This window comes from Aulonocara stuartgranti (genome assembly GCF_965226115.1).
Source record: "Aulonocara stuartgranti genome assembly, chromosome: 3".
Classification (NCBI taxonomy): Eukaryota; Metazoa; Chordata; class Actinopteri; order Cichliformes; family Cichlidae; genus Aulonocara; species Aulonocara stuartgranti.
In genome coordinates, this window is record NC_138941.1 from 32,362,210 (window position 1) to 32,386,800 (window position 24,591).

A 24,591-nucleotide genomic window follows, 5' to 3' on the forward strand; every position below is an offset into this window, starting at 1 on the left:
TCAGCTAATGTTGCTCTGGGTTTTTGGCTAGCTTAGCATTAGCATGCGATCTGTGCATATGCTTGCAGCGAACCCAGTGCAGTTACTTTTGTCCTGGATGCAGTCTACACATTACCATTGTGCTATTATCCTTTTGTGCAACAAAAATGGAGTTAATGTCCATATTTCCTTTGTAGACCACCCCAACATTTTCCTCCTACTGCACGCGAACTCAAATTAGCTGACTGTAGCAGAAAAAAACATGTTTGTTAGACGTTATTTTCTTTTAATCCACATGGCATGTCGCTAATTGAAGAACCGTTGTAACACAAGGAACATCATAATTGTAACTGTAATGTAATTACTGAATTTAATACAACAAAGCATTACATCACTGTGTCACTGAAAAATATAATGTGATTACAGTAAACTGTTTCCTTGTAACGTGTTACACGTAAATCGGCCAGAGACAACCATTCACACCTGTGGCCGATTTGCTATCACCAATTAACCTAACACACTTAACCTTGGACTGTGGAAGGAAGATGGAGAGAATCCACACACAGATCGTAATTAGCAAACATCAAACACTGGTAGGGCTTTACTGAAAAAAAGCTTTTAATTCAGCATGCATCTTACATTTTTGATCTATACAAAATCAAAGTGAAGAAAACGCAAACAACGTGAAGTGTATTTCAGTGAACTGCTCCTCTGCCAAACCTAATTAGTTTGTTATTTTAAGCTATGCATGCAGTCATTTAAGAATTAAGTGCAATCTAGTAGGTGTGGAAAGCACTGTAGAGGGTTAATCGTGTTCAGCAGAGGAACTTGCTAATGAACAGCCATGACCCAAGGAGCACCTGCTTATGAAACAGAGCCAGAGCAGAAGCAGTAAAATAGATGTGAAAAGCAGACACAGGTGCTGATTAGAAAGCTTCCTCAGGGCAGACTGAAACCACAAAGCTGCAGAGACGGTTTGACAAAGACACACACTGCAGTTCCACTGTAGTACAGTTTGGAAAAAGTCTTTGCAAGAGAGCTGTTTTAATAGTCTCTATAAAAGACCCTTGCTGCACTTGCTTAAACCTTCTGGAAAAGCTCCAGCACGTGTTGTCTCTCTAAGTGATGTGCAAATGATGAAGCGTATAATGAGCAGGTGCACACTGTGCAGCCAAATCATTTCCACATGCTTCATGTCCAGATGGAAGAGTGGAATTACTGTTTGGTGAGATATAGGTGTGCCAAAAGTACCGTTCCACTTCAGCAAAAAAAAGAGAAAAAGTTTTAAAATTTGACTGATATGTTTAGGAGTGCTGATTATCAAAAAAGACACTTACAGGCATTTAAACTCAGTTATAATATCTCATCAGATGCTTGATCTGCCCTTACTTACAAGGTGTCTTTTGGTGTTTGGATGCTAGCTCGCAAGAGATAGCTAGCCTGTTTTAGAAGCCTACATAATTAGGTTGGAAAAGTTGCAGGTTTATCAGCAATGAGACCGGAGTTTGCATCCCATTGGGCTTCTTATGTTGTTGACTTGTTTTTACTTGGTTTATTTTTGAATTGCTATTTTTACTCTCACTTAATCAAACCACGTGCCACAGATAGCTGCCTCGCCCTAAGCCTCGTTCTGCAGGGGGGTTGGTTCCTGTTAAAAGGACGTTTTTCCTTCCCACTCTCACCAAGTGCTTGTTTATAGGGGGTCTTCTGATTATTGCGGTCTTTTCCTTATTTGGCGCTACACCAATGAAATTGAACTCAAATTAATTTAAAATACCTTTGATAAGATGTGGGGAATGATCTGGTTTTGGGTTAAAAAATGCACCTTCATAATGTTATTGTCATTATGAAGCAGCACCCCGGACGCCGGGCCGCGGACCATGACAGTTATAACTTCAGTAATGATGTAACAATAAAGAATATCTATTTAAACCCCAGGATGACACCAACTGGCCCAACCAACACCTCCAGCTACATTATCCTTATTTATTCCCAGTTATCAGAGCTCAACATGGGCTTGATGAAGTTTCATTATGTTGCTCCACATTCTGGATTTATTGTGTTGCTACATCATATAATGCTGCAATTTCCCTTCATTTACACATAATGTGGCGCACAGCAAATCAGCCTGGTAATTATCTGCGCCAACTGCATGTGTTAGTGCCAAGCATCATACGTTAAACAGGCTTTTGTGAAACGATGCAGTGCTTATATTTATATTTCTTTTTCTTCCAGCCATTTGTGTTTGTAGTAATGTCAATAGCCTCCCATTATCCAAAGGCAATTTCCTCAAACAAAAAAAAGAAAAGAAAAAAGAAAAAACAAAGTTTCACCAATTTCCTTTAGCGGCCTTCCTTTTTGAGGAAAACATTGGAAACTTATTTAGCCCCTCTGGAATGCCTCAGCATCATTATAAATGTAAAAGTCACATTTGATTCCAATATTCTGCCTCTTTATTCCTCCCCAGGGAACTGCAGTCGGAAACATTGTTTTCCTAATATTCCCATTTTGTATTTACAAGTGTGTTGTGCCTCTTTGCACGGCTGGTCAAGGAACAGCAGGAGCACGTCCTCAGATGTTTGTGTCTGGATTACGGCCTGCGCTGAGGCTTGAGGAAGCCTCGTATTTAAATAAATGGGATGATGCACCGCACAAGCTTGATGTGCAGGTTCACAACCCCCAAAACCAAGGCAAATTAGCCCCTGTGCAGATCCAGTTGGGACTGCACGAACTACTATACATAACTAAAAAGTTACAGACAGTTAAATAAGCATCAAAAATAATATCCAAAGGCAGCGAGCAGGGAGAAACCTGGCTACGGCTCTCTTACCTCTCAGCAGTGTGGCAGAAATTGGCTGAGGAAAACTGCTGAATTACCTCTGGAGCATTTCAGTTTTAGACTCTGCTAATGTGTGCCAGCGCAGTGGAAGCCCAAGCCTGCTATTCTGGGTCACTGGTCCATAGACTGAAAGGAACAGCATCCAAACACAGGTTTTATACTAATATCATCAATCTATGGATTAGTGTCAGCATATTTTTGTATTTGGAAACAAACAGCGTTAGAGCAGGATTAGCCTGGAATGCTAACCACTACAGATTTTTGTGCTTAATGCTAAAACTACTCGTGAACAAGTTGTTCCTTTTACCTGCATATCATTTTGTGGTTTTTAAAGATTCTGATCTGTTCTCATATTCACATTTTATTTATGGCCAGTGAAAGCAAATAGGATTTCTTTTGTAAGTGAAATGCAGATTAATACTGGCACAGCAGTTTCTCCAGGAGCTCAGGAACATTGTTGCTAAGCGGGTGGTCAGTTAGTTGATGATCTAATACTTGATGATCAAATGCCTGACCTCCCAAGAAAAAACCCAACATACTTCAGCATTCAACTTGAATTTAAAAAGAAGAAGCAGTTTTTAACACGTACTCGTTAAGCTCAGCATGTGGATGCACACCTCATTGTCAGATCCTCTCCTTAACTCCACGATCTTTTACAGAGCCCACCCAGGAGGTGCTGCCTGCCGACTGACGGATGCTGGAAGCTACCTCACCAAAAAAAAAGACGTAGTCCTCTTTTTCAGGGCACATTTTTTTACAACGTGCCTGCCAATACTTGGTTGGAGATTGCTGGATTTGATCCTCTAAGTAAACATGGACTTGATTTGGGCCTGTTTTAGGTTTTAATTGTATGTTTGCATAAGCCCTGCTGCCTACAGTGCACTGTTTCCCAGTTTGTGACAGCGGATTTTAATCAAATCGTGAAAGATGTCAGAAAGTACACAAAGTCAGTTTATTAATCTTTCAGTTGTGTCTCACTTCTTGACGTTCGAGCCTCGCTTAGCGGCTCTGTTTGTTTTTTAACGTGATTGGTCACCCCGGTTTTAAATAGTTTTGTTATATTTCCAGACAACATCATGATTGTCTTCACAATTACAAGTGACTTGGAACATAGTTTCTTCGTTTTTTTTATGCTGTAATAGTTTGAACAATCTGTTTTTTCTCTCTCTGTCTCTTCATAGGGCCCTCCTGGTCCAAAGGGTGAAAAGGTGGGTAACTGTATACTTTGGTGTTTTTGTTGCACAGTTAATATGAAGAAATACTGACATCCCACAGCTTTTTTCTTAAGAGTCTAAAGGCAATGAAATTCACCTAGTTAGCTATGCAAGATGCTCCCCTTGTGTGCAGCATGAAAGCCTACATATACTGCACTGGTTGGTGCTGTTCATTGGAAAAATGCATCAATGCAGCAGCCATACTGTGCAGTTGGAGAACAACTCCCAATGCATGTATGGCGACTGAGGCAAAAGATCTATACACAATAAATAATTAAAGCAATCAAGAATAGCTTCATCTTCAGTGGTTTGGTTCATATTTATTATTGGAGGTTAAAGAAATGCAAACTTTCATATCAAATTGCTTCATCTTATGTTGGAAGTAGCAGCAGGATTTCTTTCTAAATACAGTTCTGCAGCTTCTTTATGTGAATTGATAAGATATCTCCCTCTTTGAAACCAGTTTTGTGCCGTGTGTCCTGAAAGAAGTCCTTCCACTCCCCTCTCTTTGGGAATCCACACACAAAGACAAACATTTTTTTATGCATTTGTAGCTCCAATTATGGCGCATGTCTACGCTAACTGTTACTGTAGGGTGGGTCCGTGTCAGTGCTAAGAAACAGATCATTTAGGATTACATAACACAACACATAAAGCCTCAAATTTCACTGACAGACATCATTGTCAGAATCTTAACGGTACATTCAATGCTTATGTTTTTTTTTAACATAAGCTAACATTTACTTAATTTTGTGTAAGTCAGATCAAAGAGGACCTGATTTATTAGCGCAAACTGAGTTTTAGTGCAAAAAAAGGTAATGTTGGAATTTACAAAGAAAGCGCCGTGACAACATTGCGTGTAACAGGTGGGAACCCAGCTCTAAGCTCACACGCTACCCATTTATAAATCTGGCCCTTAATGTTTAGTCAGCTTAAAATGATTGTGAAATCAAAGGAAAACTCTTGTATTTTACAGAGGAATAGATCAGAGTTTATAGTCAGACCTGTACACATGTGGTTTCTGGGCTCACATGCAAAGCTAACGGACTCATGCTAGCTTGCAATTTACTGTTGCACAGAAATTAAATGAATTTTCTTGAAATTTCACATGTATATCCTTAATATCCAATATCTTTGCTTTTAGTCTTCACGTGGATAATTGGTCTGCACCATTCATCATCTGCTTCTTTCATTTTGCATTTCCACTTCATCCTGACCTTAAGTCCTAGTATTGAGATTAGCCTGCAGTTCACAAATCTATAGCACAGAGCATTAAAGACCAGAAGTTTGAGCCCTCAGTTGAAACCCCTTAAATGCCTCACTGAGCACTCCTCCATAAAACAGCAGCTGAGCATGCAAAATAACCGCACAGTTTCTTTATAAGTCTGCAGGACTCGGGGACAAAATGTGGGCCTGAGGAATTTACACCAGAGTTAAAGTCCCTGAATTCACTTATAGAAAAGGGAACTTTAAAGTGCAAACATCTAACGTGCTCCTGAGGAAGATTAAGACTTTAACAGTTCATTCATCAATAAATGATTTATGCAGTGACTTGGGTAATATCACAATAAAGGACTGCTGTGGTGTACAGCAGAAGAAATACAATGAAATGGTGTGAAAGTAAGGTCCACATACTGTGGAGACAGCTTTTTGATTTGTAGATAGAAACTGATGATTCTTATTTGTAGGTGAATTTTTAATGAAAACTGTAAGAAAAATAAAAGCATGAATGAAAGCCATATCCTGTGTTTCCTGGTAGAGCCACTGAAACCCCGCATACTGGGTCTTTAACACAAGGAAAAGTAGAGTGCATCAGATTGGCTTACAACAGCAGATTTATGATTTTTGAGGCTGATTATGATAATTGTGACTAACTATGTTCCTGCTGATGAGATGCATGTTCATGCTTCTCATGTGAACCACTTCATCTGCAGTTTAATGAAATGAAAAACAACTGTGTGCATTCTTCCCACCCAAGATGAATAAACCGTTTTCCCATTAAATCTGGGTTTTTTGGAACAAGGGCCCAATGAAAAATCACAAAAAAATTCCAAGAGATGTTTTATTTGAAATTTGTTCAGGCATCGCATTCAAAGTTTGTTTGAGCACAATTCCCATCCATGTGTGAAAGATTGGTCGGCTCATTTTACCGATGTGGTGAAACTGTAAACTGAGCCAACAGGAGAGCGACGTGCACCAAATGAGATGGTTTAAGGATGTTCGCTTACCCAATTCTAGACAGATTACAGTTATATTTCACTGTCTGACATTTGGTCCGCCATCACTCGTTTCAAAATAAAATAATAAAAAACTGAGTCTAAACTTTGCTTTTGTTTGGGCTTTTACTGTAATGTGATAAAGCCACAATCGACCATGCTGATCGATTTGAAACCAAATGTTTTCTGCTTGAGGATTGCGCGCTCTCTCTGCAGGGATCTACCCCCGAAAAGGGCAGAAAGCCATCTGAGAGATCTCTGGGGCATAAAATCTGGCACGGCACCCACCAAACCTCACACCACCGCTCTCTCCCTGTTCTGTCTTTCATATCCAATCCATGTCAGTCCATGTTATCATAAGTGATTTTACTCCCAACCACAATGGATAGTTGAGGGTTCCTGCATTATTTTTCCTTATCAATGTGTTCTGAATTATACCGCTGTAATTTGGGTGTGAGTCTCAGCTCGTCATTAGCGCCGCACTTTTGTATTTATGCGTGCGTGTTCGGGTATTTGTTTGACCCTTTCATTTGAAGACAAATTCTTTTTCCTTCTTTCCGCAGGGGGATCAAGGCGACCAGGGACCACGGGTATGCGGTTTGCTCTGACTTCTTGTGATTAGCAGATGAATGTGACTGTGTGTGTGTGCGTCTCCCCCAGCAGAATTGTGGGCAAAAGGTTTGGGATGCATGAAATTCCTGGGATAGTGTTCTTCCAGTGTGGCCAAATACAACAAGCATTTCAGCACTGCTTATTTCCCCATCAAGAAAGGGCAGACGAACGTGCAAAATATTTTGGGAAGCATAGGGTGGTATCCTTTTCAAGATGCAGAAATTTTTTAGATTTTTTTTTACCTTGTGTCTCTAAATTAAATATGAGTACAAGCCTTTGCACACCAGCTGAAGAGCTCTGCTTAATCTCAGCAATAATCAAAAGCCAACGAGCTCAGTCGCTATAATTACTTGTGATTCACTTCAGTCTTCAAAGTGACATGGCATGTTCAGAACTATAATCATTTCCAGCTCTGCCGTTTGACATTTCTATAAAAGTGCTGCTTCTAAATGATGATAATGTGAGTGCTTTTCCGTGCTTGACAGACTCTGAAATTAATTACTCTATCTCCACTTAGCAGCTAGGGTAGCTCTCATTTTTCTCAAATAACGGTTAAAAAAAACGAGCCCTCTTTGAAAAGCAGGCTGCACAGGTTTGTTTAAAGTAGGCTGCATTAACCGAGGGTCCCACGTGCACGAGTCCACTTCTTCTGTATCATGTGGAGTCAGTAGTTTTGAATCCCGGTGACTGATTTCTTTAAGCATGGCACAGCAGGACAAGAGTTTGTCTTGTTTCAGTTTCCCAAGCGGGTGTGATCCCAGTTCATATTCGATGCCCACCCAGACGTTAGTCAGCTCCCCTCGGGGCTAAAAAAGCAAGAGATTGTCTTGTGATTTGAATGACCTTTTCTGGGAAATTCGATTAGTGATAGATCTAATGTTACACATGGGCACTCTTCAAATTACAGTCAGGTTGTAGTTTTCCAGGTGGTTTTCCATTTTTGCAATATCTACAAAAACCAAAAAAAAAGAGAGAAAAGAGATGAAAAATATAGTCATATCCTCAGTTAGTTTTTGGTTCAATAAAAGACATTTCATAATAATTATAGCTGCAAGTGCCATAGTACTGAAACTCACAGGAAATGTCTTTAGTGGAACAAAATGTCCTCATTTGGATAGGATTTCTTGGTTTTGCTCCTAATTTGTAGCCTTTTAACCTCGGAAGTGGAGCCATCTGTCACTATCAGTTAAATGATTTATGTTTTGGAAACAGCAGTGTGGCCGGTGGAGTTTTCACAGGTCCTATTTGTCTTAGAGACTACATAAACAAACTGTCCATTTCATGAAAGCGTTTCATTAACTCCCGGTTATGGCAAAACTGTCCCCTAACAGGTACAAATGAACACGGTGTTGTAGTCATATGTGACGGACTGCAGGGGCATAAAAGCAGTCCAGGTCACGGCTAAATTGTATTAACTTCCCAGAGCAGCATATTGACTTTGCACATTAGATTAGTAGGTAAATGTAGTGTAGCGGTATTAGAAGGTTTTCCTTAATAAATGAAGGCATAACAGGACGAGTACTGCCTGACCTTGAGTCCATCTATCAGGCTGGAAGTGAAGCCAATTTCATGCCCAGTATTGACTGCGTGCAGGGAGTTGATTAAAGCCATATGGAGATACGTGTATACAAGAGAACATGTGAAGAGTGTCCCCTATGCACCAGTTTGGCAAATTCCCTTCAAATATAAACAGATTTAAACTTAAAATAACTTTTTTTTGGTGTGTTTTCTTGTAACATCAGGGGATCAGTTTAGAGTCTGATCCTCTGTGACCAAAGACGGTAAGAGATTCGCCATGTGTCCGAGAGAATTCCCTCACAAATGCCTACTTCCTCTGCCTGTTTCACGCATATCACAGTCAGCCATTTGTCTGCCCTGAAGGTCAAAGGTCATCTCCAAACATCAGAGGTTAACCAAGCAGCAAATAATAAATCGGCCAGCTTTAACAAACAAATACACAGCCAGCTCTGGAACTCCACTTTTAAAATACAATTAACAGGAGTTAGTAGCTATGCATATCACTGAGAAAGGTGTGTGGTCCTTTTGAGAGATGGCACCAGCTACAGCTGTCAAGCAAAGGTTGAACAATTCCTGGGTTCACTGAAGGGGGGAAAAAAAATCTGAAAAATTCCCAATAAACTGCCCAAATGTGACCGATGTGCAATATTCTTCCAAAATAAAGAGGCCACGATTATATAATTTCCAGGATTTGACTTTTTAGTCATGAACAAAGAATTATTTTCAGTGTATTTGTGCATGAAATCAAAAAAGCCTTCAAATGAATTTCGCTCGAGATAAATTCGATGTATCCGATTGATGCCAAATCTGAGGCTTCAGATGAATGTGTTATTACACACTTAAATGTATTAAAGCCATCTGTGTACAGAGCTGGTAATTCACTCCATATATAGATATTCAGAAAATGCCACAGCCTGTAGTCGCTCGGGATGTTTTGTGTGTTTGGTGTGGTTGAGGAGATGCTGGATCTGGCCAGCGTCCTATAAATGAGGATGCCTGTTGGCCTCGTATACGGCTTATTGTTTACTATAGATCCCAGTCACCTCGCTGCAGGCAAATACATGGAAACAAAGCTCCTTACCAAATAACCAACATCCGTTTCGGTTTAGCAAAGCAAAACAAGGCAGTCTGCGAATGGTTAGGATTCTCTGTCAACCACCATGTCATTATCATTCTCACATATTGACATCAGCTTGGAGGCAAGAGTAAGAGTTTACCCACACCTAGCCAAGCTTCTCTGCCTTTTAACCTCCTGCACAGAAAGCCTGAATTGTGTTTTAGACATGGTTGTTGTCAGAATGGCCACCACTTTCTCTTCGTTTGTCCCGTGCTGGCGTCTGAGAATGACCGTACGGTTTAAATTCACGACTCTAGAGACATCCCAGAAAGCAGTCGCATGTGCCAGCCTGCACATGAACAACACTACATTTCATGCCTTGACTTTTTATATTCTCTATTCCCACTGATCATAATCCAGTGCTTGCTTTCCCTCTTTGTCCTCGAGACATTTGAAGTTGTAAATAACATTTGAGGTTGTAAATAACTTGAAAAATACTTGCGCTTCAATTCCAGTTATGCACAGCGTGGCTATTGTATACAGTGTAAGAGTATCCACCGCTGTGCTCGGCTGCAGGCCTGAATTAAATTAGCCTGCCTTGAAACCCATATTCTTAATGAGCCATGCTTTTTGATTTATCTTTAGAAATCCAGAGGGACGGCACAAAAGCCATGTTTGGATAGGACAGATTTTATCTTAAACTTGAATATATATAAAGATTGATCCCTTGCAGGCCATGTTTATGCTACTATGCCAGTCTTTAAGATATGTTTTCATCATTTCATTCAGGCTGGTTATTTCTGACATAGCAAACCTGCAGGATAAGAGGATAAACAATTGAATATGCAGCGATTGTGCAACCAGTGTGTGGTCATCTTTTGGTGCCATTTTATAGTTTTATTATTAAAGAAAAACTTATTTATATCAGCACCACACTCCCTTCAGTTACCCCTTCTAAGACCGCTCAGGGTTTCACCGTTTGCACAGCAGTTTTAGTTTACAGTGATACACCAGCTCACCTTGTACAAGTTGATTTTTTAAGTAGGGCTTCCATGTCACACAATGCATAAGAAAGGCAGGCTTTCATTTTTTAACTAACAACTGCTACAATCTCAAATGAGGCATATTGATCAAGAACTGGTTAAAACTACTGACTCCAGCATGTTATTATCCAGCTGACTTAGTATGAAAAAGAGAAACATTTTTAAAAATTGGGCTTAAATACATACTTAATCTCTGCCTATATAATATCATAGCTAGGCTAGAAGTCCCCTAATATAGCAATCCTCTCTTTAGCATTTAGCTGCTTTAAACATAAAAATAATTGCTCATGGCTTCTTGACATATGAACTTTCTCATATTTCAAAACATATGTTTTCCATTTGAGTAATAGGAGATCAAAGTCTTTAAGGAAGAACAGGATCCGATGTGTGTGGCAAATGCTACATTTTGGCTAATGCTTGTTTTTTGGTAACATCTCCCAAGTGCAGTAAAGGACTTGAAATATCATAGAAACAATTGGGACATCCAACAATCTAGTTGTACAGTGTAAACTGTAAGCAACAGCTGCAACGCTGCAAATTTACGTGGGTAGTTATATACATTCAGTCAAATAATAAATAAACAATTAAAGCAAACTTAGTTTAAAGCTAGGTTTTTTAGCCAGTTAGCCAGACATGCTAACAATTCTAGTTCATGTCAGTTCATTGGTTCACCCCATGCCCTGGTGAATTTAGGTGTTAAATCAACTTTCGAGGTTGATAGCATTATAGCACTGTAACATTGATAGCATCATTTAGCTAACTAGCATTTCTGGCACCAGCTAGCAAGGGCAGCAACATTTCAGTGTCTAGTCAACTAGACGCGCGCCTGCCTAGTTTATGACACTTTGAGTGTAAAAGATGATCTGCTGCAGTTTGATAGGCATGTAATAAAATGCAATGAAATAAAAATGTGTCAGCCTATTGATATACCCATCAATGTGATTAAATTTAATGGGCTGCATTTATTTGACTGTAGCATTTGGACAACCATGTTTAGCTGACAAAATGTCAGCGTTTCTGGATTCAGATAAAAGCTCTTCTTTGCAGCTGTAAACTATTGTCATCTTTTAACAAGGAGAAAGCCCGATGTTTTCTTCTTCCCTCCAGTTTTTATGTTTGGATCACATCTGTCATGAAGTTTGTTGACAAGGGAGTTGGAAACCATTTGACTGAATTTCCATCAAACATCTTGAGTGTCTTTGTGTTCCCTGAAGCTAAACGAACAATGCCACTTCTCAATTTACCAGCCTGTTATAGCTCAAAGTGTATTGTATGAATATTATTTCAACAAACGTATAATTGGAAGAAAACAAGAGGAAATGGTTACTTGTGCCATTGCAGCCCACACAGGATGATCCCAGTGCCATTGAACACACAGTTTTATTGAGGAAAGTAAACTTGGACTGTATCAAAGTTAGCTGTTTAAAATAAAATACCTGGTCTTGTTTAGCTTTGAATTTAAATGTCTGGTCCTCAGAAGTCTTTGTTTGACAGTTAACTTTGATGTTGGCTTTTTACGGCTCTTAAAAACTCATATATACATGTCAAAGAATTCCACATATTATATTTCAAACATTTATGAGGCTAGTTAGAAGCAGGATGCTTGTCTCCTTCCTTCTTCAACTGTTTTTGTTCACCCAGTGTTTGAATATCATGCGTGTGTTGTGCCATGTTCTGCTATTTGTCCCTTCAGGGATTGCCTGGTCTCCCTACGCTGGCTGCTTTGCACAGCAATCAGATCCTGACTGTCAAGGTTTGTCGGTGGTGCTGCTGCCTCGCTGCTCAGTCCGACCCCTCTGCAGCACACACTGGAAGTAAATTGTTGGCTGCCTTTCTCAAGGAGTGATGATTGAGTGCACGCAGGAAAAGTGCAATCTAATTAATCACAGCAGGTCAACCATTAGCCTCTTCTCAACACTTCTGCTACTAGTCTTTTCGCTCAAGAGGTTTGTTCTCCAGTCGACATGCTAGGCAGGTCAAGTGAATGCGTTGGCCTGTTACAACCTGGTAATATGCAGGTGACTAAACAGGCAACATCCTGAACACAGAGATGGTTTGGCTTGTGTCCATTGATGCTAAAATGAATTGAAGGAACTCCCAGAGGAATACTCAGTGATGAAGCAAAGTGGCATTTTTTTTCTTAAAGCTCAAGTTCATGGTTCACCACAAATCCTCCGATCCTCTAGCACGGCCTTGGGGATTGTTTCACTGCCAAATACCAATGGACACAAGCAGAATCAGACATGTGCTGGAAAAAGATTAGAAATGAACCTCAACTCAAAGGTTTGACCTCGCTGGTTTCAGTGTGCGCAGCTCTCAGGGTCTGACATAGCAGCAGGCACGACGATGATGATGACGGCACTTTCACAGTGGAGGAGTGATTCCCATTTTTCCAGGGGACTGCGAACTCGCTGTGGCGCGCTCGCACCCCAGAGGTGATAATTATGGGCCCTGGCTCCAAAAAATAAGCCCAGACTTCCTCAGCAAACCACCTCGGTGCTGGAAAAGTGTGGATTTCTCCCACCACCCCATCTGTGAAGGTGCTGGACCGGAGTTCATGAACACAGGCCTTTCTAACAGAATCTGTTTCTTTTTGCATTTGCCTTCCTCCTCCTCCTTCTTCTTCCTCCTCTGGGACTTCATCCTTCTTCAACCTTCTCTCACCTCTGACCTACGACCTCTTGACCTCACACACCTGCTCAGATGGTCTTCCCTAAGATCAATCATGGCTTTCTTTCCGCTGACCAGCAGCTCATAAAGCGACGGCTCATTAAGGTAGTGGGTGTGTCCTCACTCTCTCTGTCCACCGTGCCAAGTCTCACCAAATCACTTCTCTTTGGCCACTTTGCATGCAAGCCTTCAGACAGATCTGTCATAAGCACTCACGCTCCTTCTGTTATTGTTAAAGGAAAATATGGAAACTTCATTTTAAAAAAAGCTTTTATTAAGGTAAAATGAATTACTGTCCTGGAACCACTCAAAGGTTTTTCCCTGCAACTTAGGTTGCAGAATATTTTCATAGAATTTCTTATAATGCAGTATCATAATGGACCACACATTTTCAGTATATTTCCCCTGATTATTGTAGCTCTATACTTGTCAACTTCAAATGGGACTTCTTTGTTTTTTTGGAGTCGTTACCTAAAGCACCGTCCTTACTCAACTCATTATGGCCCTGTAGGATTGCATGCATTTTAAAGGATTAATATTTCAGCTACAAATCATTACGTTGCAGCTCCTCCTAACTTAAGTTTTATGCTAGCTCCAAAAAGCTCATTCGTCATGTTATAAATGGAGGCAGCCCATCGCCACCCACAAGAACATTCCACGACTCTCTCTTAATTATCATTTCACTGTAGTGGCTCCAGTCTCAGCAGTCCAAAAATAACACACCATAATGATTCTTTAATGTGTTATTTCGCCACACAGGGAGATCAGGGGCAAGCAGGGCCACCCGGGCCCCCGGGGCCACCGGGCCCTCCTGGACCGAGGGGGCCTCCAGGAGACACTGGCAAGGATGGGCCCAGAGGTGTGCCTGGTCTACCGGTGAGTACTGATTGTTGCTTGGCATCTGAGAACGTTTGATACTAGTTTTTTTTTCTACTCTATGTATCATTAAAATTTGTTTGGATCAGCAAAATTCTGTCAGCGTATCCTGTAATAAATACTCTGTCATTTCCAGTAAGTTTTAAACAAGTTCAGCTCTGTTTGTGCTTCTATTCAGTATGATTTTGACTTGTTGCTGGGAGGGTTTATTCCAACGAAAACCTTTCTAATAAATTCTAGACAAGCTACATTACAATTCATCGCCCTCACGTCTATATAACTAAACATGAATAGGCTCCCAGGAGAAGGTTTTACTGTATAGATTTACATTCACGTGGTTGTTTTTCATTACCACGTAACATTTTCCATGTTCTTAAGCCTGTCATTGGCATCACGCTAATTTATGTGAACTTTGCCTGTGAGAGAAAGAAGAAACAGAAAAGGCCTGTCAATTATGTTGAGCTATAAAACCTTCTGAGGGATCCAGATCTTTATTGTCTTGGCAGAGATCACAGTAGGAGTGCGAAAATATTAAGTGTTGTTTATCTGGTTCTTTCCAAGTTTTTAAGATGATTTGCAATTCTTCCAGTGGCAGTAGTTGTTGCGTTTTCCCAAGAAATTGGTTTTCTTTTGCGAGGCCGCTTTATTGCTCTTGTGATTTAGGTCTCCTTTCATGAATAGCTCAGGAGGAGCGTCGCAAAAATTGTCCCGCAAAGACGTACCAATCAAATATGTACAAACATCGCTTTGGCATGTTCCTACAGTTCTCTGCTACACCACGAACTGTTGGAACATCGGTGCGATAGACATGAACCAAAAGTCGAAACAAGAACAAGGTTTCTGGAAACATACAGTGCAGGGTGCAGGTGGCACAGCTGGATAAGTGCCTCTCAGCCTACTTGGTGTATGGGCACAATGGCAAGCTCCTCTTTCAGCCTGGCTGCTATGCACCATATATTGGCTATTTGATACTATAATAGAAGGAATTTGAACATAATATGGAGAAAAGCAGCATTTTAAACGCAAGACTTGTTTTAGGTAAGATTATAACACGCTCTGCTTCCATTAACGATTTTATGTTTCTTACAGGGTGATCCAGGACAGCCTGGGGAAACGGGACCCCTGGTGAGTCCAAACTTTGTTTCGAACATCCCCTTCTGTGGCTGCCCTGACACGCTAATTAACAACGTAGCCTTGCAGAATTGTTTAACAAAATGTAGGCGATACGAGTCCAGGGTTTTTCTGGGTAGTTTGACATTTTGAGAAATGGACATATTAAGACTTAGATGAAAAGAATGATCGCTTGCGTGACTTTTCATAAATATGAAATTATTGCTAGCAGTCACTTAGCTTAGCGTGAAGATTGCAAATGGAGCAGGACTGCCAGATCTGGCCTCTCCAAATGTGAGGAAATTGGCCTGAAAAATGCTTTAATGCTCACTAATTGACATGTTATAGACATTCTGAGTTAAATGCATGCAGAAGTCGGAGTGTACAGGGGAGTCCTGTGTGTATATTTCCTTCCTGGAATTATCTAAATGGATGGAGACTCTTTTCTCTGGTTTTCCAGTTAAGCCAGACCCCAAGTTGAATTAGTGTCTTATTTATGATATTATGTGCAGAACTGTCAATGCCAAGGTAATTTTCCAAAGGTTCTCAAGCTTTGGACTGTATTTTATGTATTTATTTAATTATAAACTTAAGTTTTCATTTTATGTTTTTTTATCCGTTGTACTCAAAAGGCTGGAAAAGCCTTTTTTTGTGTCAATTTCTACTGAAAACATCAAAACTATGAAAAAAAAAAGAAGAAATTATGTAGCAAGTTTGGTTTAATCAGAGCCAAATATGTTTCATATGTAGTACTTCTCAAAGCGGGCTCTGTTGTTCTAATGGCACCATTTGACTGGCAGTGTATATATTTTTCGTGAGATATTTGTGAGATGGTTCATCGATATGACAGCGAATGACACGTTTTATGCTAACTTGTTAAGAAAAAGTTTGTTTTCCCTCACAAACCCTTTGTACCGCATGGACGAGTCGCTGCTCCAGTTGATGGCAACTGGATACCACTTGCGGTGTTCAGCAAATAAAGCACTTGATTAAAGTTTCCTCATAAAAGCTACAACGAATAGGTCAAACCAAATTCCAGGGAGAGCAAGGATGGAAAACGTGATACAAAAAACACTCGATGTCACATCAGTGGATGCGGGGAGTGAAGGGAAGTGAAGCTGACAGAAGAGGTATTATCAAGTGCTTTCATCTCTGACTCCAGCTCCCCTTGACCTTTTCCCCTGTGGAAAAATTTGGTGGGCTGGGGAGAAATGGACAGAGGAAATAATTGAGGCTAGAGCGAAAAAGACGCATTGGGTAAAGGATCCAAAGGTGCTAATCAATCTTAGACGACTTAATGGGCGATCCTCTAAAGTAAAGTTCCCTCCCTCTTTCTGCTTTTTAAGTTACTGTTGCTTTTGTTGGCTTCGTGTTTTATCCCACTTTGGGCGGGTAGCTGTGTAAGCAGCAATGTTCGGTTTGAAAATCCACTCTGTGATGAATGTACACTTTGCGATGGATGTTCCCAGGTGCGCTCACATAAGCCTAGTGTTTGCACAACCTCCGATGACCAATGAACAGAGACTCTCAACCCGTCTGAACGTGAATTAAGGACTGCTTACTGTAACTGCTGAAATGAAGCATCCTCTTTCACAAGTATATACACAGCGTGACACTAATGTACTTTTAACAAGGAGTAAAGTCATCGCCCTATAAAGCAGCGTGAGATGAGCATGTCCCAGCAGTTGTAAAAACATGTGACAGCACAGTTACTGCGTTTGCGGCCTGTGATTTCATGCAACGACAGAATGTTTGCTGCTCCCTGGTAAAAAAGAGCAAAGATAAGATACTGGATTAAAGAGAAGAGTTTCTGTAGCTGATAAACCTCTGGAGAAGAAATAAAAAGACATTTTCCCATCTAAGAGAAGAAAAAAAAAATCCCGCCAGTCCCCGCCCTTGGTTGGCCTGTGCAAATCAATATGAATTAGATGCATAAGCAACAAGTCTCCACTTTGTGCAGCCAGCTGAAAGAATAATCTGTGATTGGCACATCTTGATCTCCACAAGTGAGCCGGAGGCAGGGATTCTGAGGTCACCGCTCGACCGACTTTTGCTTCTTTTGCAGCGCTCTCGGCGCTAGCGCCCACTTGACACAGCTCGGAGTTTTTTTTTTAATGTAGATGCTATTGTTAAAGGGGCAAAAGTAGATTCCAGAGTTTTCCAGCAGCCTTCCAGGACATGTGGTGCTGGTTAGAAGGATTAAGCTCTTGTGGAGAAACAAGGAGGAGGTGGGGGGGGGGAGGTGGAAAGAAGAAGAACAAGAAGAAGAAGAAAAGGAAATATTTTCAGGACTAAGTTCAAAATCATCAGCGCCACGAGGTCTCTCTGTGGTAAATTAAGGGGGTCTTCAGCTCTCCAAAGGTGGCTTGCAGCCCCACACTCAGCATTCATCTGGAGCTCAGCTTGTTCAGAACAAAAAGTCCAAATATGTTCCATCCAAAGCTGAGAGAAGCCTCTTCCATCTGCTTTTTGGTGTAATTTCCAATTATGCAGCAGACTTTCACTGATCCCCTTTTGCATCCTATTCATTCCAAAGCTACCCACAATGCACCAGTAGCTCACCTTGGACAATCAATGAAAAAAAACTCCACAGGCATGAATGTAGGGACACATTCGCTCCTCAAAAGCCTGTTCAATGAAGACATACCTCTGATATTTTATTGACCTTGACTGAGTTTTCCTTTGCTGTAAAGCCAAACATGAGGAGCAAAGATGTGAGCGAATAGCTTATGACATGGTCGGGGAAATCAAACAATGTTGTGGGAAATGTGGACAAAACCATTTTAGTGGAACAAATCTGTTTGTTCTTAAAGGCAAATTCCTATTTTTACAGCCTTGGGTCTTATTATGTTGTTAAAACAAAGCACACCTACACTCAGGGGTTTTGTCTGGCATGCGGTTTCGTCCCACGGTGCAAAGTCATGTACGTGAGGTTAATTACAGATTCTAAATTGGCCATAGGTGAGGATGTGAATGGCTGTTTGTCTCTCCCTGTTAGCCCTGTGATGTACTGGCAACTTCTCCATGTGTACCCTGCCTCTCGCCCAGTGGCAGCTGGGGATAGGCCCCACCCTGTATGGTTAAGTAGTTAAGGAAATGGATGGATGGATTGATAAATGAGCCCGCAGACAGGACCATAGCCAGAATGTTTAAAATGCTGAGGTCACTGGATCACATTTACCTGCGGGGACTACAGCTGGAATGTAGCTAGTAACAAAATCCATTACAAAGCCTCTCTTTTCTTCTCTTTGACCCGACTACCACGTAAAGCATATAACTTTAAATCAAAGTGCAGATGTTTCATGAAAATAACGGACATTTTAATCAAATCCTGTGAATCTTCTGTAAGCTACACGTGTGGCTTACAAAACTCATCCATACTGCAAGGCGTGTAATTGTTGTGGAGATATTACAGATCAGAGCCAGCATGAAAATGTGACATCTGTAATATATGTATATAATCTAAAATCACCTGAATGTCAGTGAGCATCTGCCCACTCCAAGTATACTGTGGGGTCAGACGTGGCCCTGAAGTTACGAGCTACTTTTGACATGAGTGCACCAAATGTGGCCCAAATGTCACAGCACATCTGACATCTGGCCCCTCTATTGTGTACGCCTGTGGCTGAGCTGAAGCAGCCATTCTCACCATGAATCAACATTATCAGTACAGGCCAAAAGAGACCTATACACAACTGTTAATACGGGCCATGTTTGGGCAATACATCCAGTGTTATCTGAGCCTAGATCCTCTAAATAGACAAAGAAGTGGCCTTCACATCCCCACTGATAGCTAAGGCCACATCCATACTGTAGTTTAGAAAGCAGTCTGCTATCAGATGTCTTTTAAAACAGCCTAATCTCAGCGCAGCCATGACAGGTGAAGGTTTGAATGGTTTAACTTAAGCCATTCTGCATTATTGCTTTACCAGGCTACAGTGCTTTCTACAGTGCTTTTGTTTATAGTGGCAGGAGCAATAAAGAGTGATTGAAAACTCTTAGAAAATGTTATGTGAACAGTTTGAATAAAGCACGCCTCCGCAATAAGCACATATAGCTACAACTTAAGGCAAAAAAGAGAAAAAAATACATTTGTTTAAAAGTTTAAATAGTTTATAATAGTTGAAAACTCACAGTATAACTGACACAAAAGCCTTGAACGGAACAAGCTTGAATGTGGAGCCTTTCTGTTCTATGATCAGACGAATATTTTTTATGTGAATGCCACACATTCTGGAAGTCCTTCAACTTTCAAAGGTTCAAGTGCTGCTGATTGAGTGTGGGAATTGACCTGGGAATGGCTTCATTGTTCGCAACGTCCGAATCATGAATGAAAGTACCAAACATTCAGCGCATTGTATTTGTGCTCGGATGCTCGACTTCAATAGGCAGCCTGTTGATATTGCACATTTGTGGAATTTCTTTCCTTTATGAATGCTAAATGAGGCAGCTAAGCCGCTACATGCTGAACATCTGCTATCGTGATGAACACTTTCAGATGGAATAATAATCCTTTTTCACAAAGATCTTTGGATTGTTCTTCCCTTTTCATTTTTCACCAAAGTCAGGATCCAGGGTTGAGAACCAAAGAGCCAAGACTTCCTTAAGCGCTCTTGACTTTCTTTAAAAAAACAAACAAAAAAACTCCTTTTCAGCAGTAGCTTCTGAGTGTTCTCAGATGTAGCCAAGCTAATTAGCACTCAGGCGAGCGGCACATGCTCTCACATACCTAGTGGGTCATAAAGATGTTTACTAAACCCTACTGAGGACAGCTAACAAAGGCTTTTAAAGGCAAATGGGAGGAAAACCTTTTTCTTGGTTGGCTAGGATAATGAAAGTTGTTCATTGAGGTTTTTGCTGTAAGTGCACAAGGAATGCACCATAAATGAGCTGCAACTGTGTGGGCCATTTCTGAAAATGTGAGAACTTGTTGCTACAGGGATTTTAACGGGCCAATTTTGGGGAAAAATGGAAATTGGGAGAGGGAAGTTTTGAGGTACAGTTACTTGGTGATAGCCCGTTTTAACAACAAATACTAAAACCGATCCAACAATCAGCTTATTCGCAGAATTTAATCGCCGTGAAGTCACAAGTAGGCCGACATCAAACCGGGCTTCTTCTTCAGGCAAATTTGCACTGACAGTCTTAACTTTTCAACCCGAACGTGTCCTCGTTGGCTTCTTTTTAACACTCTCACACAAACGTTTTACACACATCAGGGGACCGTATCTTGAGCTTTGCCAGTTATACATCGACGTGAGCAAAGCGAGGAAAAGTTGCTGCTGTAGAGAGCCTGCGGGGCACAAGGTCCGCCTGGCCTTGACTCAGCTGCGAGCGACGAGCCAAATGGCCGAAAGTGTGAAAGAAGCCGGCCAACGTGAGGTGTCATAACAGCCAGGCGTAAAGGTGTTGATGAACTGCCGCGCTGGTGCGATAGCTCAAAAGTCTTTGAGAAACAAGGAAGGAGCTAACTTTCACCCAGGCTTCCCAGTTTCTTCACGATGCGGTCGTGTTGTTTTAGGCAGCTTCCAGCGGAGGAGGCCGACAGCCCAACGCGGCCTCCAGTTTCACTGCAGTAAACAGCAGGTTGTAAATAGAAACTGTCCTCCCAGACACATCGATCCATGATTTAAATCTGCCTTAGAGATGAGGCGCCTTTTCCCCCCCCGTTGGCTAACTTGTTAGCTTTGCAAAACTTTCCAGATATTGGCCCATTTAGGTAATGAACCTCTCTATGTGTTGGACCGTAGACTCGGAATGTAGCGTGGCCAAACGAGACAAGTTTTTACAGTCACTAAAACGAGTAAAGACAGATCAACATAAAAGATAAAACCATAAAAGCTTTTGTTATTCATGAGCTTATTAAAGATTCCTGTTTATGGGTCACTTCAGCGAAAAGAAGGCAGGGAGTGAGCGGATTTTCATTCTTTGCTGGAGAATAAAACAAGGGATTGATTGTGATTCGGGTTCTTCCTGAAGGGTGTGTGCGCGCTGCATGAAATCCTACCACAAGCTCTGCCAGTCTCTCTGCTCTGACCATGTTGGCTCTGGTAATTGTATTATTTCATCTCACATGAACTATTTTTGCTGCGTTTCTCCTGCACTCAATCTCTCTCCGTCTCTCTTTTCATTTATAGGGACCTGAGGGGCCGCAAGGGCCGAAGGTAAGTTACAGAAAATCATTTCTTTCTTCTTGCTGGCATTTCTTGCTTTTCTTAAAGAAAACTAAATGAGATTCGCTGACTTGGTTGTGACATAAAAGTACAAAGGAAACTTTTTTTTTTGTCCCTCTGTTGAATTCTGATCTAAACCAAACTGTTTTTCATTTCACAGCAGCTCTCGTTGCACAAACGGTTGTAAACGTGTTGTTTGATGAGTATGTTTACCTGCATATTAGCGACAGACACTGCGCAGTCATGGTGAATAAACAGGAGAAGTGGGGAAAAAAGGGTGACAGAGAAGGAGAGAGATGGAGAACAGAGAACCTGGAGCTAAGTGCTGTGATACAGGCTGCGGGTCCCTGGTGGCGCTGATGTGAGGAACAGATGTAAGCTATATCCAGCCATCAGGTAGCTGCCAGTGTTTGTTCAGTGTAACCCAATCAGACACTTCCTGTCTGCACTGTCATCTGTCGGCAAGGCCTCCCGTCGGCGTGGGAGAGGGAGTGTGTGTGTGTGGAGGGGTCAATGATGACACACCACAGTGTTAATGACTCATAAGCCAGGCCCGGAGGCTACTCAATTAGATCTGCTGCTAGTGGAGCGCTGTGTTTAGTAGAGGGGCCGCGTCGAGGGTTATTCAAGTTTCATCAGCTCGGTGACTGATTCGGTGCCACCGCATGACGAAAAAGTCCAGCGTGAACGGTTTTCAACCCTCGACACGATGCTTTCCTGCGACTGTATCTCACATCTCTCAAGCATCTCTGATACATCTTTAAATGTGACCGGGAACTCTATAAATAGCTTTTATTATGAAAGCGGTGCAAAAAGCCAACATAAGCAAACCGCGAAGAACAGAGAGCGGGCGTTCATTAAAAAAAGTCTAAACCAACTTTTACTAAGCTGACGCAGTAGATGCGGTAAAATCTCGAGTACATCTGCTGTGCGAAACATTTCTTTATTTCACAGGGCAGTACATTTTCAGTTTGAAGTGCAGCAGGAGTGTCCTCAGTCTTGCCTTCTGGCTGTATTGTCCATAACAGAGCAGATGATGAAATATGACATGCAGTATTTATGCTGGTCTGGCGCAGTAACATCAGAGCACGCCCTGATCAGCGGCAGACAGAACGGATACGCCGCCGGTGTTTATTTACAACCGTTGAGCCGGCCGTGACGGTACGAGCAGCGAGATGGTCGAATGTAATGATGCAAAAAACCCAACAAACTTTGCTTTTATTTCCCAGGGTTCACTCGGGCCTCCTGGCATCCCCGGTGTTGATGGACTGAAGGTGAGCAAACTCATTTACACTGAATTCTTGTAAAGCTCTACACTTCTGGGCTTTTAACTAGTTCTTGCTGACTTGCTGTTGTTTTTATTAGTGAATGTACTTTTCCAAGAGGAAAAAAACACCACTACTAGGCAGCATTATTGTCCCTCAAGACTTTTTATGTGTCCCTAAAATAAAAATATGCACACAAAGTTCAGAGAACCAACATCCATCTGCGTACCTGATAGTATTTTATCATGAAAAGGCTCACTTGAGCATTAATCTTTCGTTAATCTTTCTCCCCATGTGTTTTAGTTTTTTATATAAGAAAAAAAAAGTTCTGACAGTTTCAAACCACTATTTCGGTTTGGGAGAAAACCCGTGGGCTTCTTCTTCAAGCCTTAACCACAAAGTACCGTTCTGGCTGCCTCTGAATCTGTTCACACACTCGGCTCATGTCTGCTATTCATTCTCGGAGCGGATAAAGAAGACGCAGTGCAGGTGTTTCACAATGGGTGGAGGGAAGGAGAAAAAAGAGATGGAAAAGCATATTTATTCCAGAACAAACGATGGTATAAGTGAAGAGAATGAATGGAGAGGCAGTTTGAGGGTTGCATCGCTCTAATCTGAAACATGCACTTATAAAGAAAGGAGAGGCACGTATGGCTGTAATAGGAACCAGAGTGAAGAAGTTTCATTTTAAAGTAAAATCCATGCTAACTCTGGCTACAGTGGAGGCTGAAAGCTTAATTCTGTTTCCAAAATGAAAGGAGTGAGGTTTTGTAGCAGCCATGAAATAGATCTCCAATGCTGTGCAGTGCAGTTATAAAGCAGAACCTGTTATGGTATGTAAGTCTCACTCTTGCAGAAAGTTTGACTCAAAAGCAGTTAAAGGTGCTCAGGCGGCAGTGGCGGGTCCACTCGCACAGACACGGTATTGATTTGACATGGATATCCCAGCAGAATCACTAATGCCACCTTATCAAGCCAACCTTTGGAGTTCCTAACAGACTCTATCATCATTATGTCAATAGGGTGTCATTATTATGTCAATGACTTCCATATGCGGCTGACGATTGATCTGAGGCTTCGGCGTTTATGACGAACATCACCACGAGTGTGTAGCTGCAGGGACACGCCCAGCGCGGATCAGACACGCCAAGTTTCCCATGAGCATGAAGCATTTTGGGGAACAGTGAAAATAGCATTAAGATATTGAAAAATGACATCCAGTAACACAGTTTTCCTTCGAATATGGCCAGTACCGAGCTGCCTGGTGACATGTATTTTAATCCAAGTAATGCACTGCGTTATTTTTCCACTCTGGCTACATTAATCAGCTTCATCTGGTTAAAGCTGTCTGTCTGGGCTGAGGAATAGCTACTGCTCCTCTGAAAGGGTAATGACGTGGTATGTTTGCAAAGGTCAGGAGGTTAATTGTTTCTGGCAGCAGATGGACAGAGGTTGGTTTTTCAGCTAGGGAGCCGCGGAGACAAGGGATCGAGGCTAACGGCAAACTGGCATCCGTCAGACGGGCTTGGCTTTTCTTCTTCCGCACATACACAGAACCAAACCAGATAATTAAGCTTTTAATCAGCTTGTTTATCCTCTCGTCTTTCACATTCACTTTGTGGTTTCAATATTTGATACATGTGAACTTTTGGGGAATGTTATAGAATTCATAGTGCTGTAGCTGTACATTTACGCTCCTTACAGCAGTTCTGTCAGTGTAGCTGTATCTCACCTGTCTCGTGCTGCATTACCAACTATCCTGCAAAAGCCCTTTGCACCATACACTCACTCTTGTGTCTGAGTCAATTGTTATCTCAATTTTAAGAAGAAAAATATGCATTTTCTTTTGTTTTGTTCGCTTTTTGTGGGGTGGGGAGTGTAGGGGTCATATCTCCTGACCTTGAATCTTTAGTCGAACTGCTTACGCAGCACACTGAGTCAGTCACTGTGTGTATCTTGTGCTGTCCGTAGGGGGATGTTGGCATCCCAGGACTGGACGGTGTTCCAGGAGCCAAGGTC

General features: G+C 41.5%; 1 protein-coding gene across 9 annotated transcripts in view; it reads left to right on the plus strand.

The window, feature by feature from the left end:
* The window catches only part of col25a1 (collagen type XXV alpha 1 chain), a 152,997-nt gene that overhangs the window by 95,664 nt on the left and 32,742 nt on the right, over positions 1–24,591 (plus strand). For 6 of the 9 annotated variants that reach the window (XM_082527623.1, XM_082527621.1, XM_082527622.1 and 3 more), the window contains 8 exons: positions 4,000–4,026; positions 6,812–6,838; positions 13,182–13,253; positions 13,908–14,024; positions 15,114–15,149; positions 21,272–21,298; positions 22,537–22,581; positions 24,544–24,588. In XM_082527623.1, the coding sequence (XP_082383749.1) occupies positions 13,182–13,253; positions 13,908–14,024; positions 15,114–15,149; positions 21,272–21,298; positions 22,537–22,581; positions 24,544–24,588 (342 nt within the window). In that variant the 5' untranslated portion in view covers positions 4,000–4,026; positions 6,812–6,838. Of the gene's footprint in view, positions 1–3,746; positions 3,765–3,999; positions 4,027–6,811; positions 6,839–12,171; positions 12,232–13,181; positions 13,254–13,907; positions 14,025–15,113; positions 15,150–21,271; positions 21,299–22,536; positions 22,582–24,543; positions 24,589–24,591 lie in introns of those variants that run through there. The other 3 variants (XM_082527625.1, XM_082527617.1, XM_082527624.1) reach the window with 3 other exon arrangements.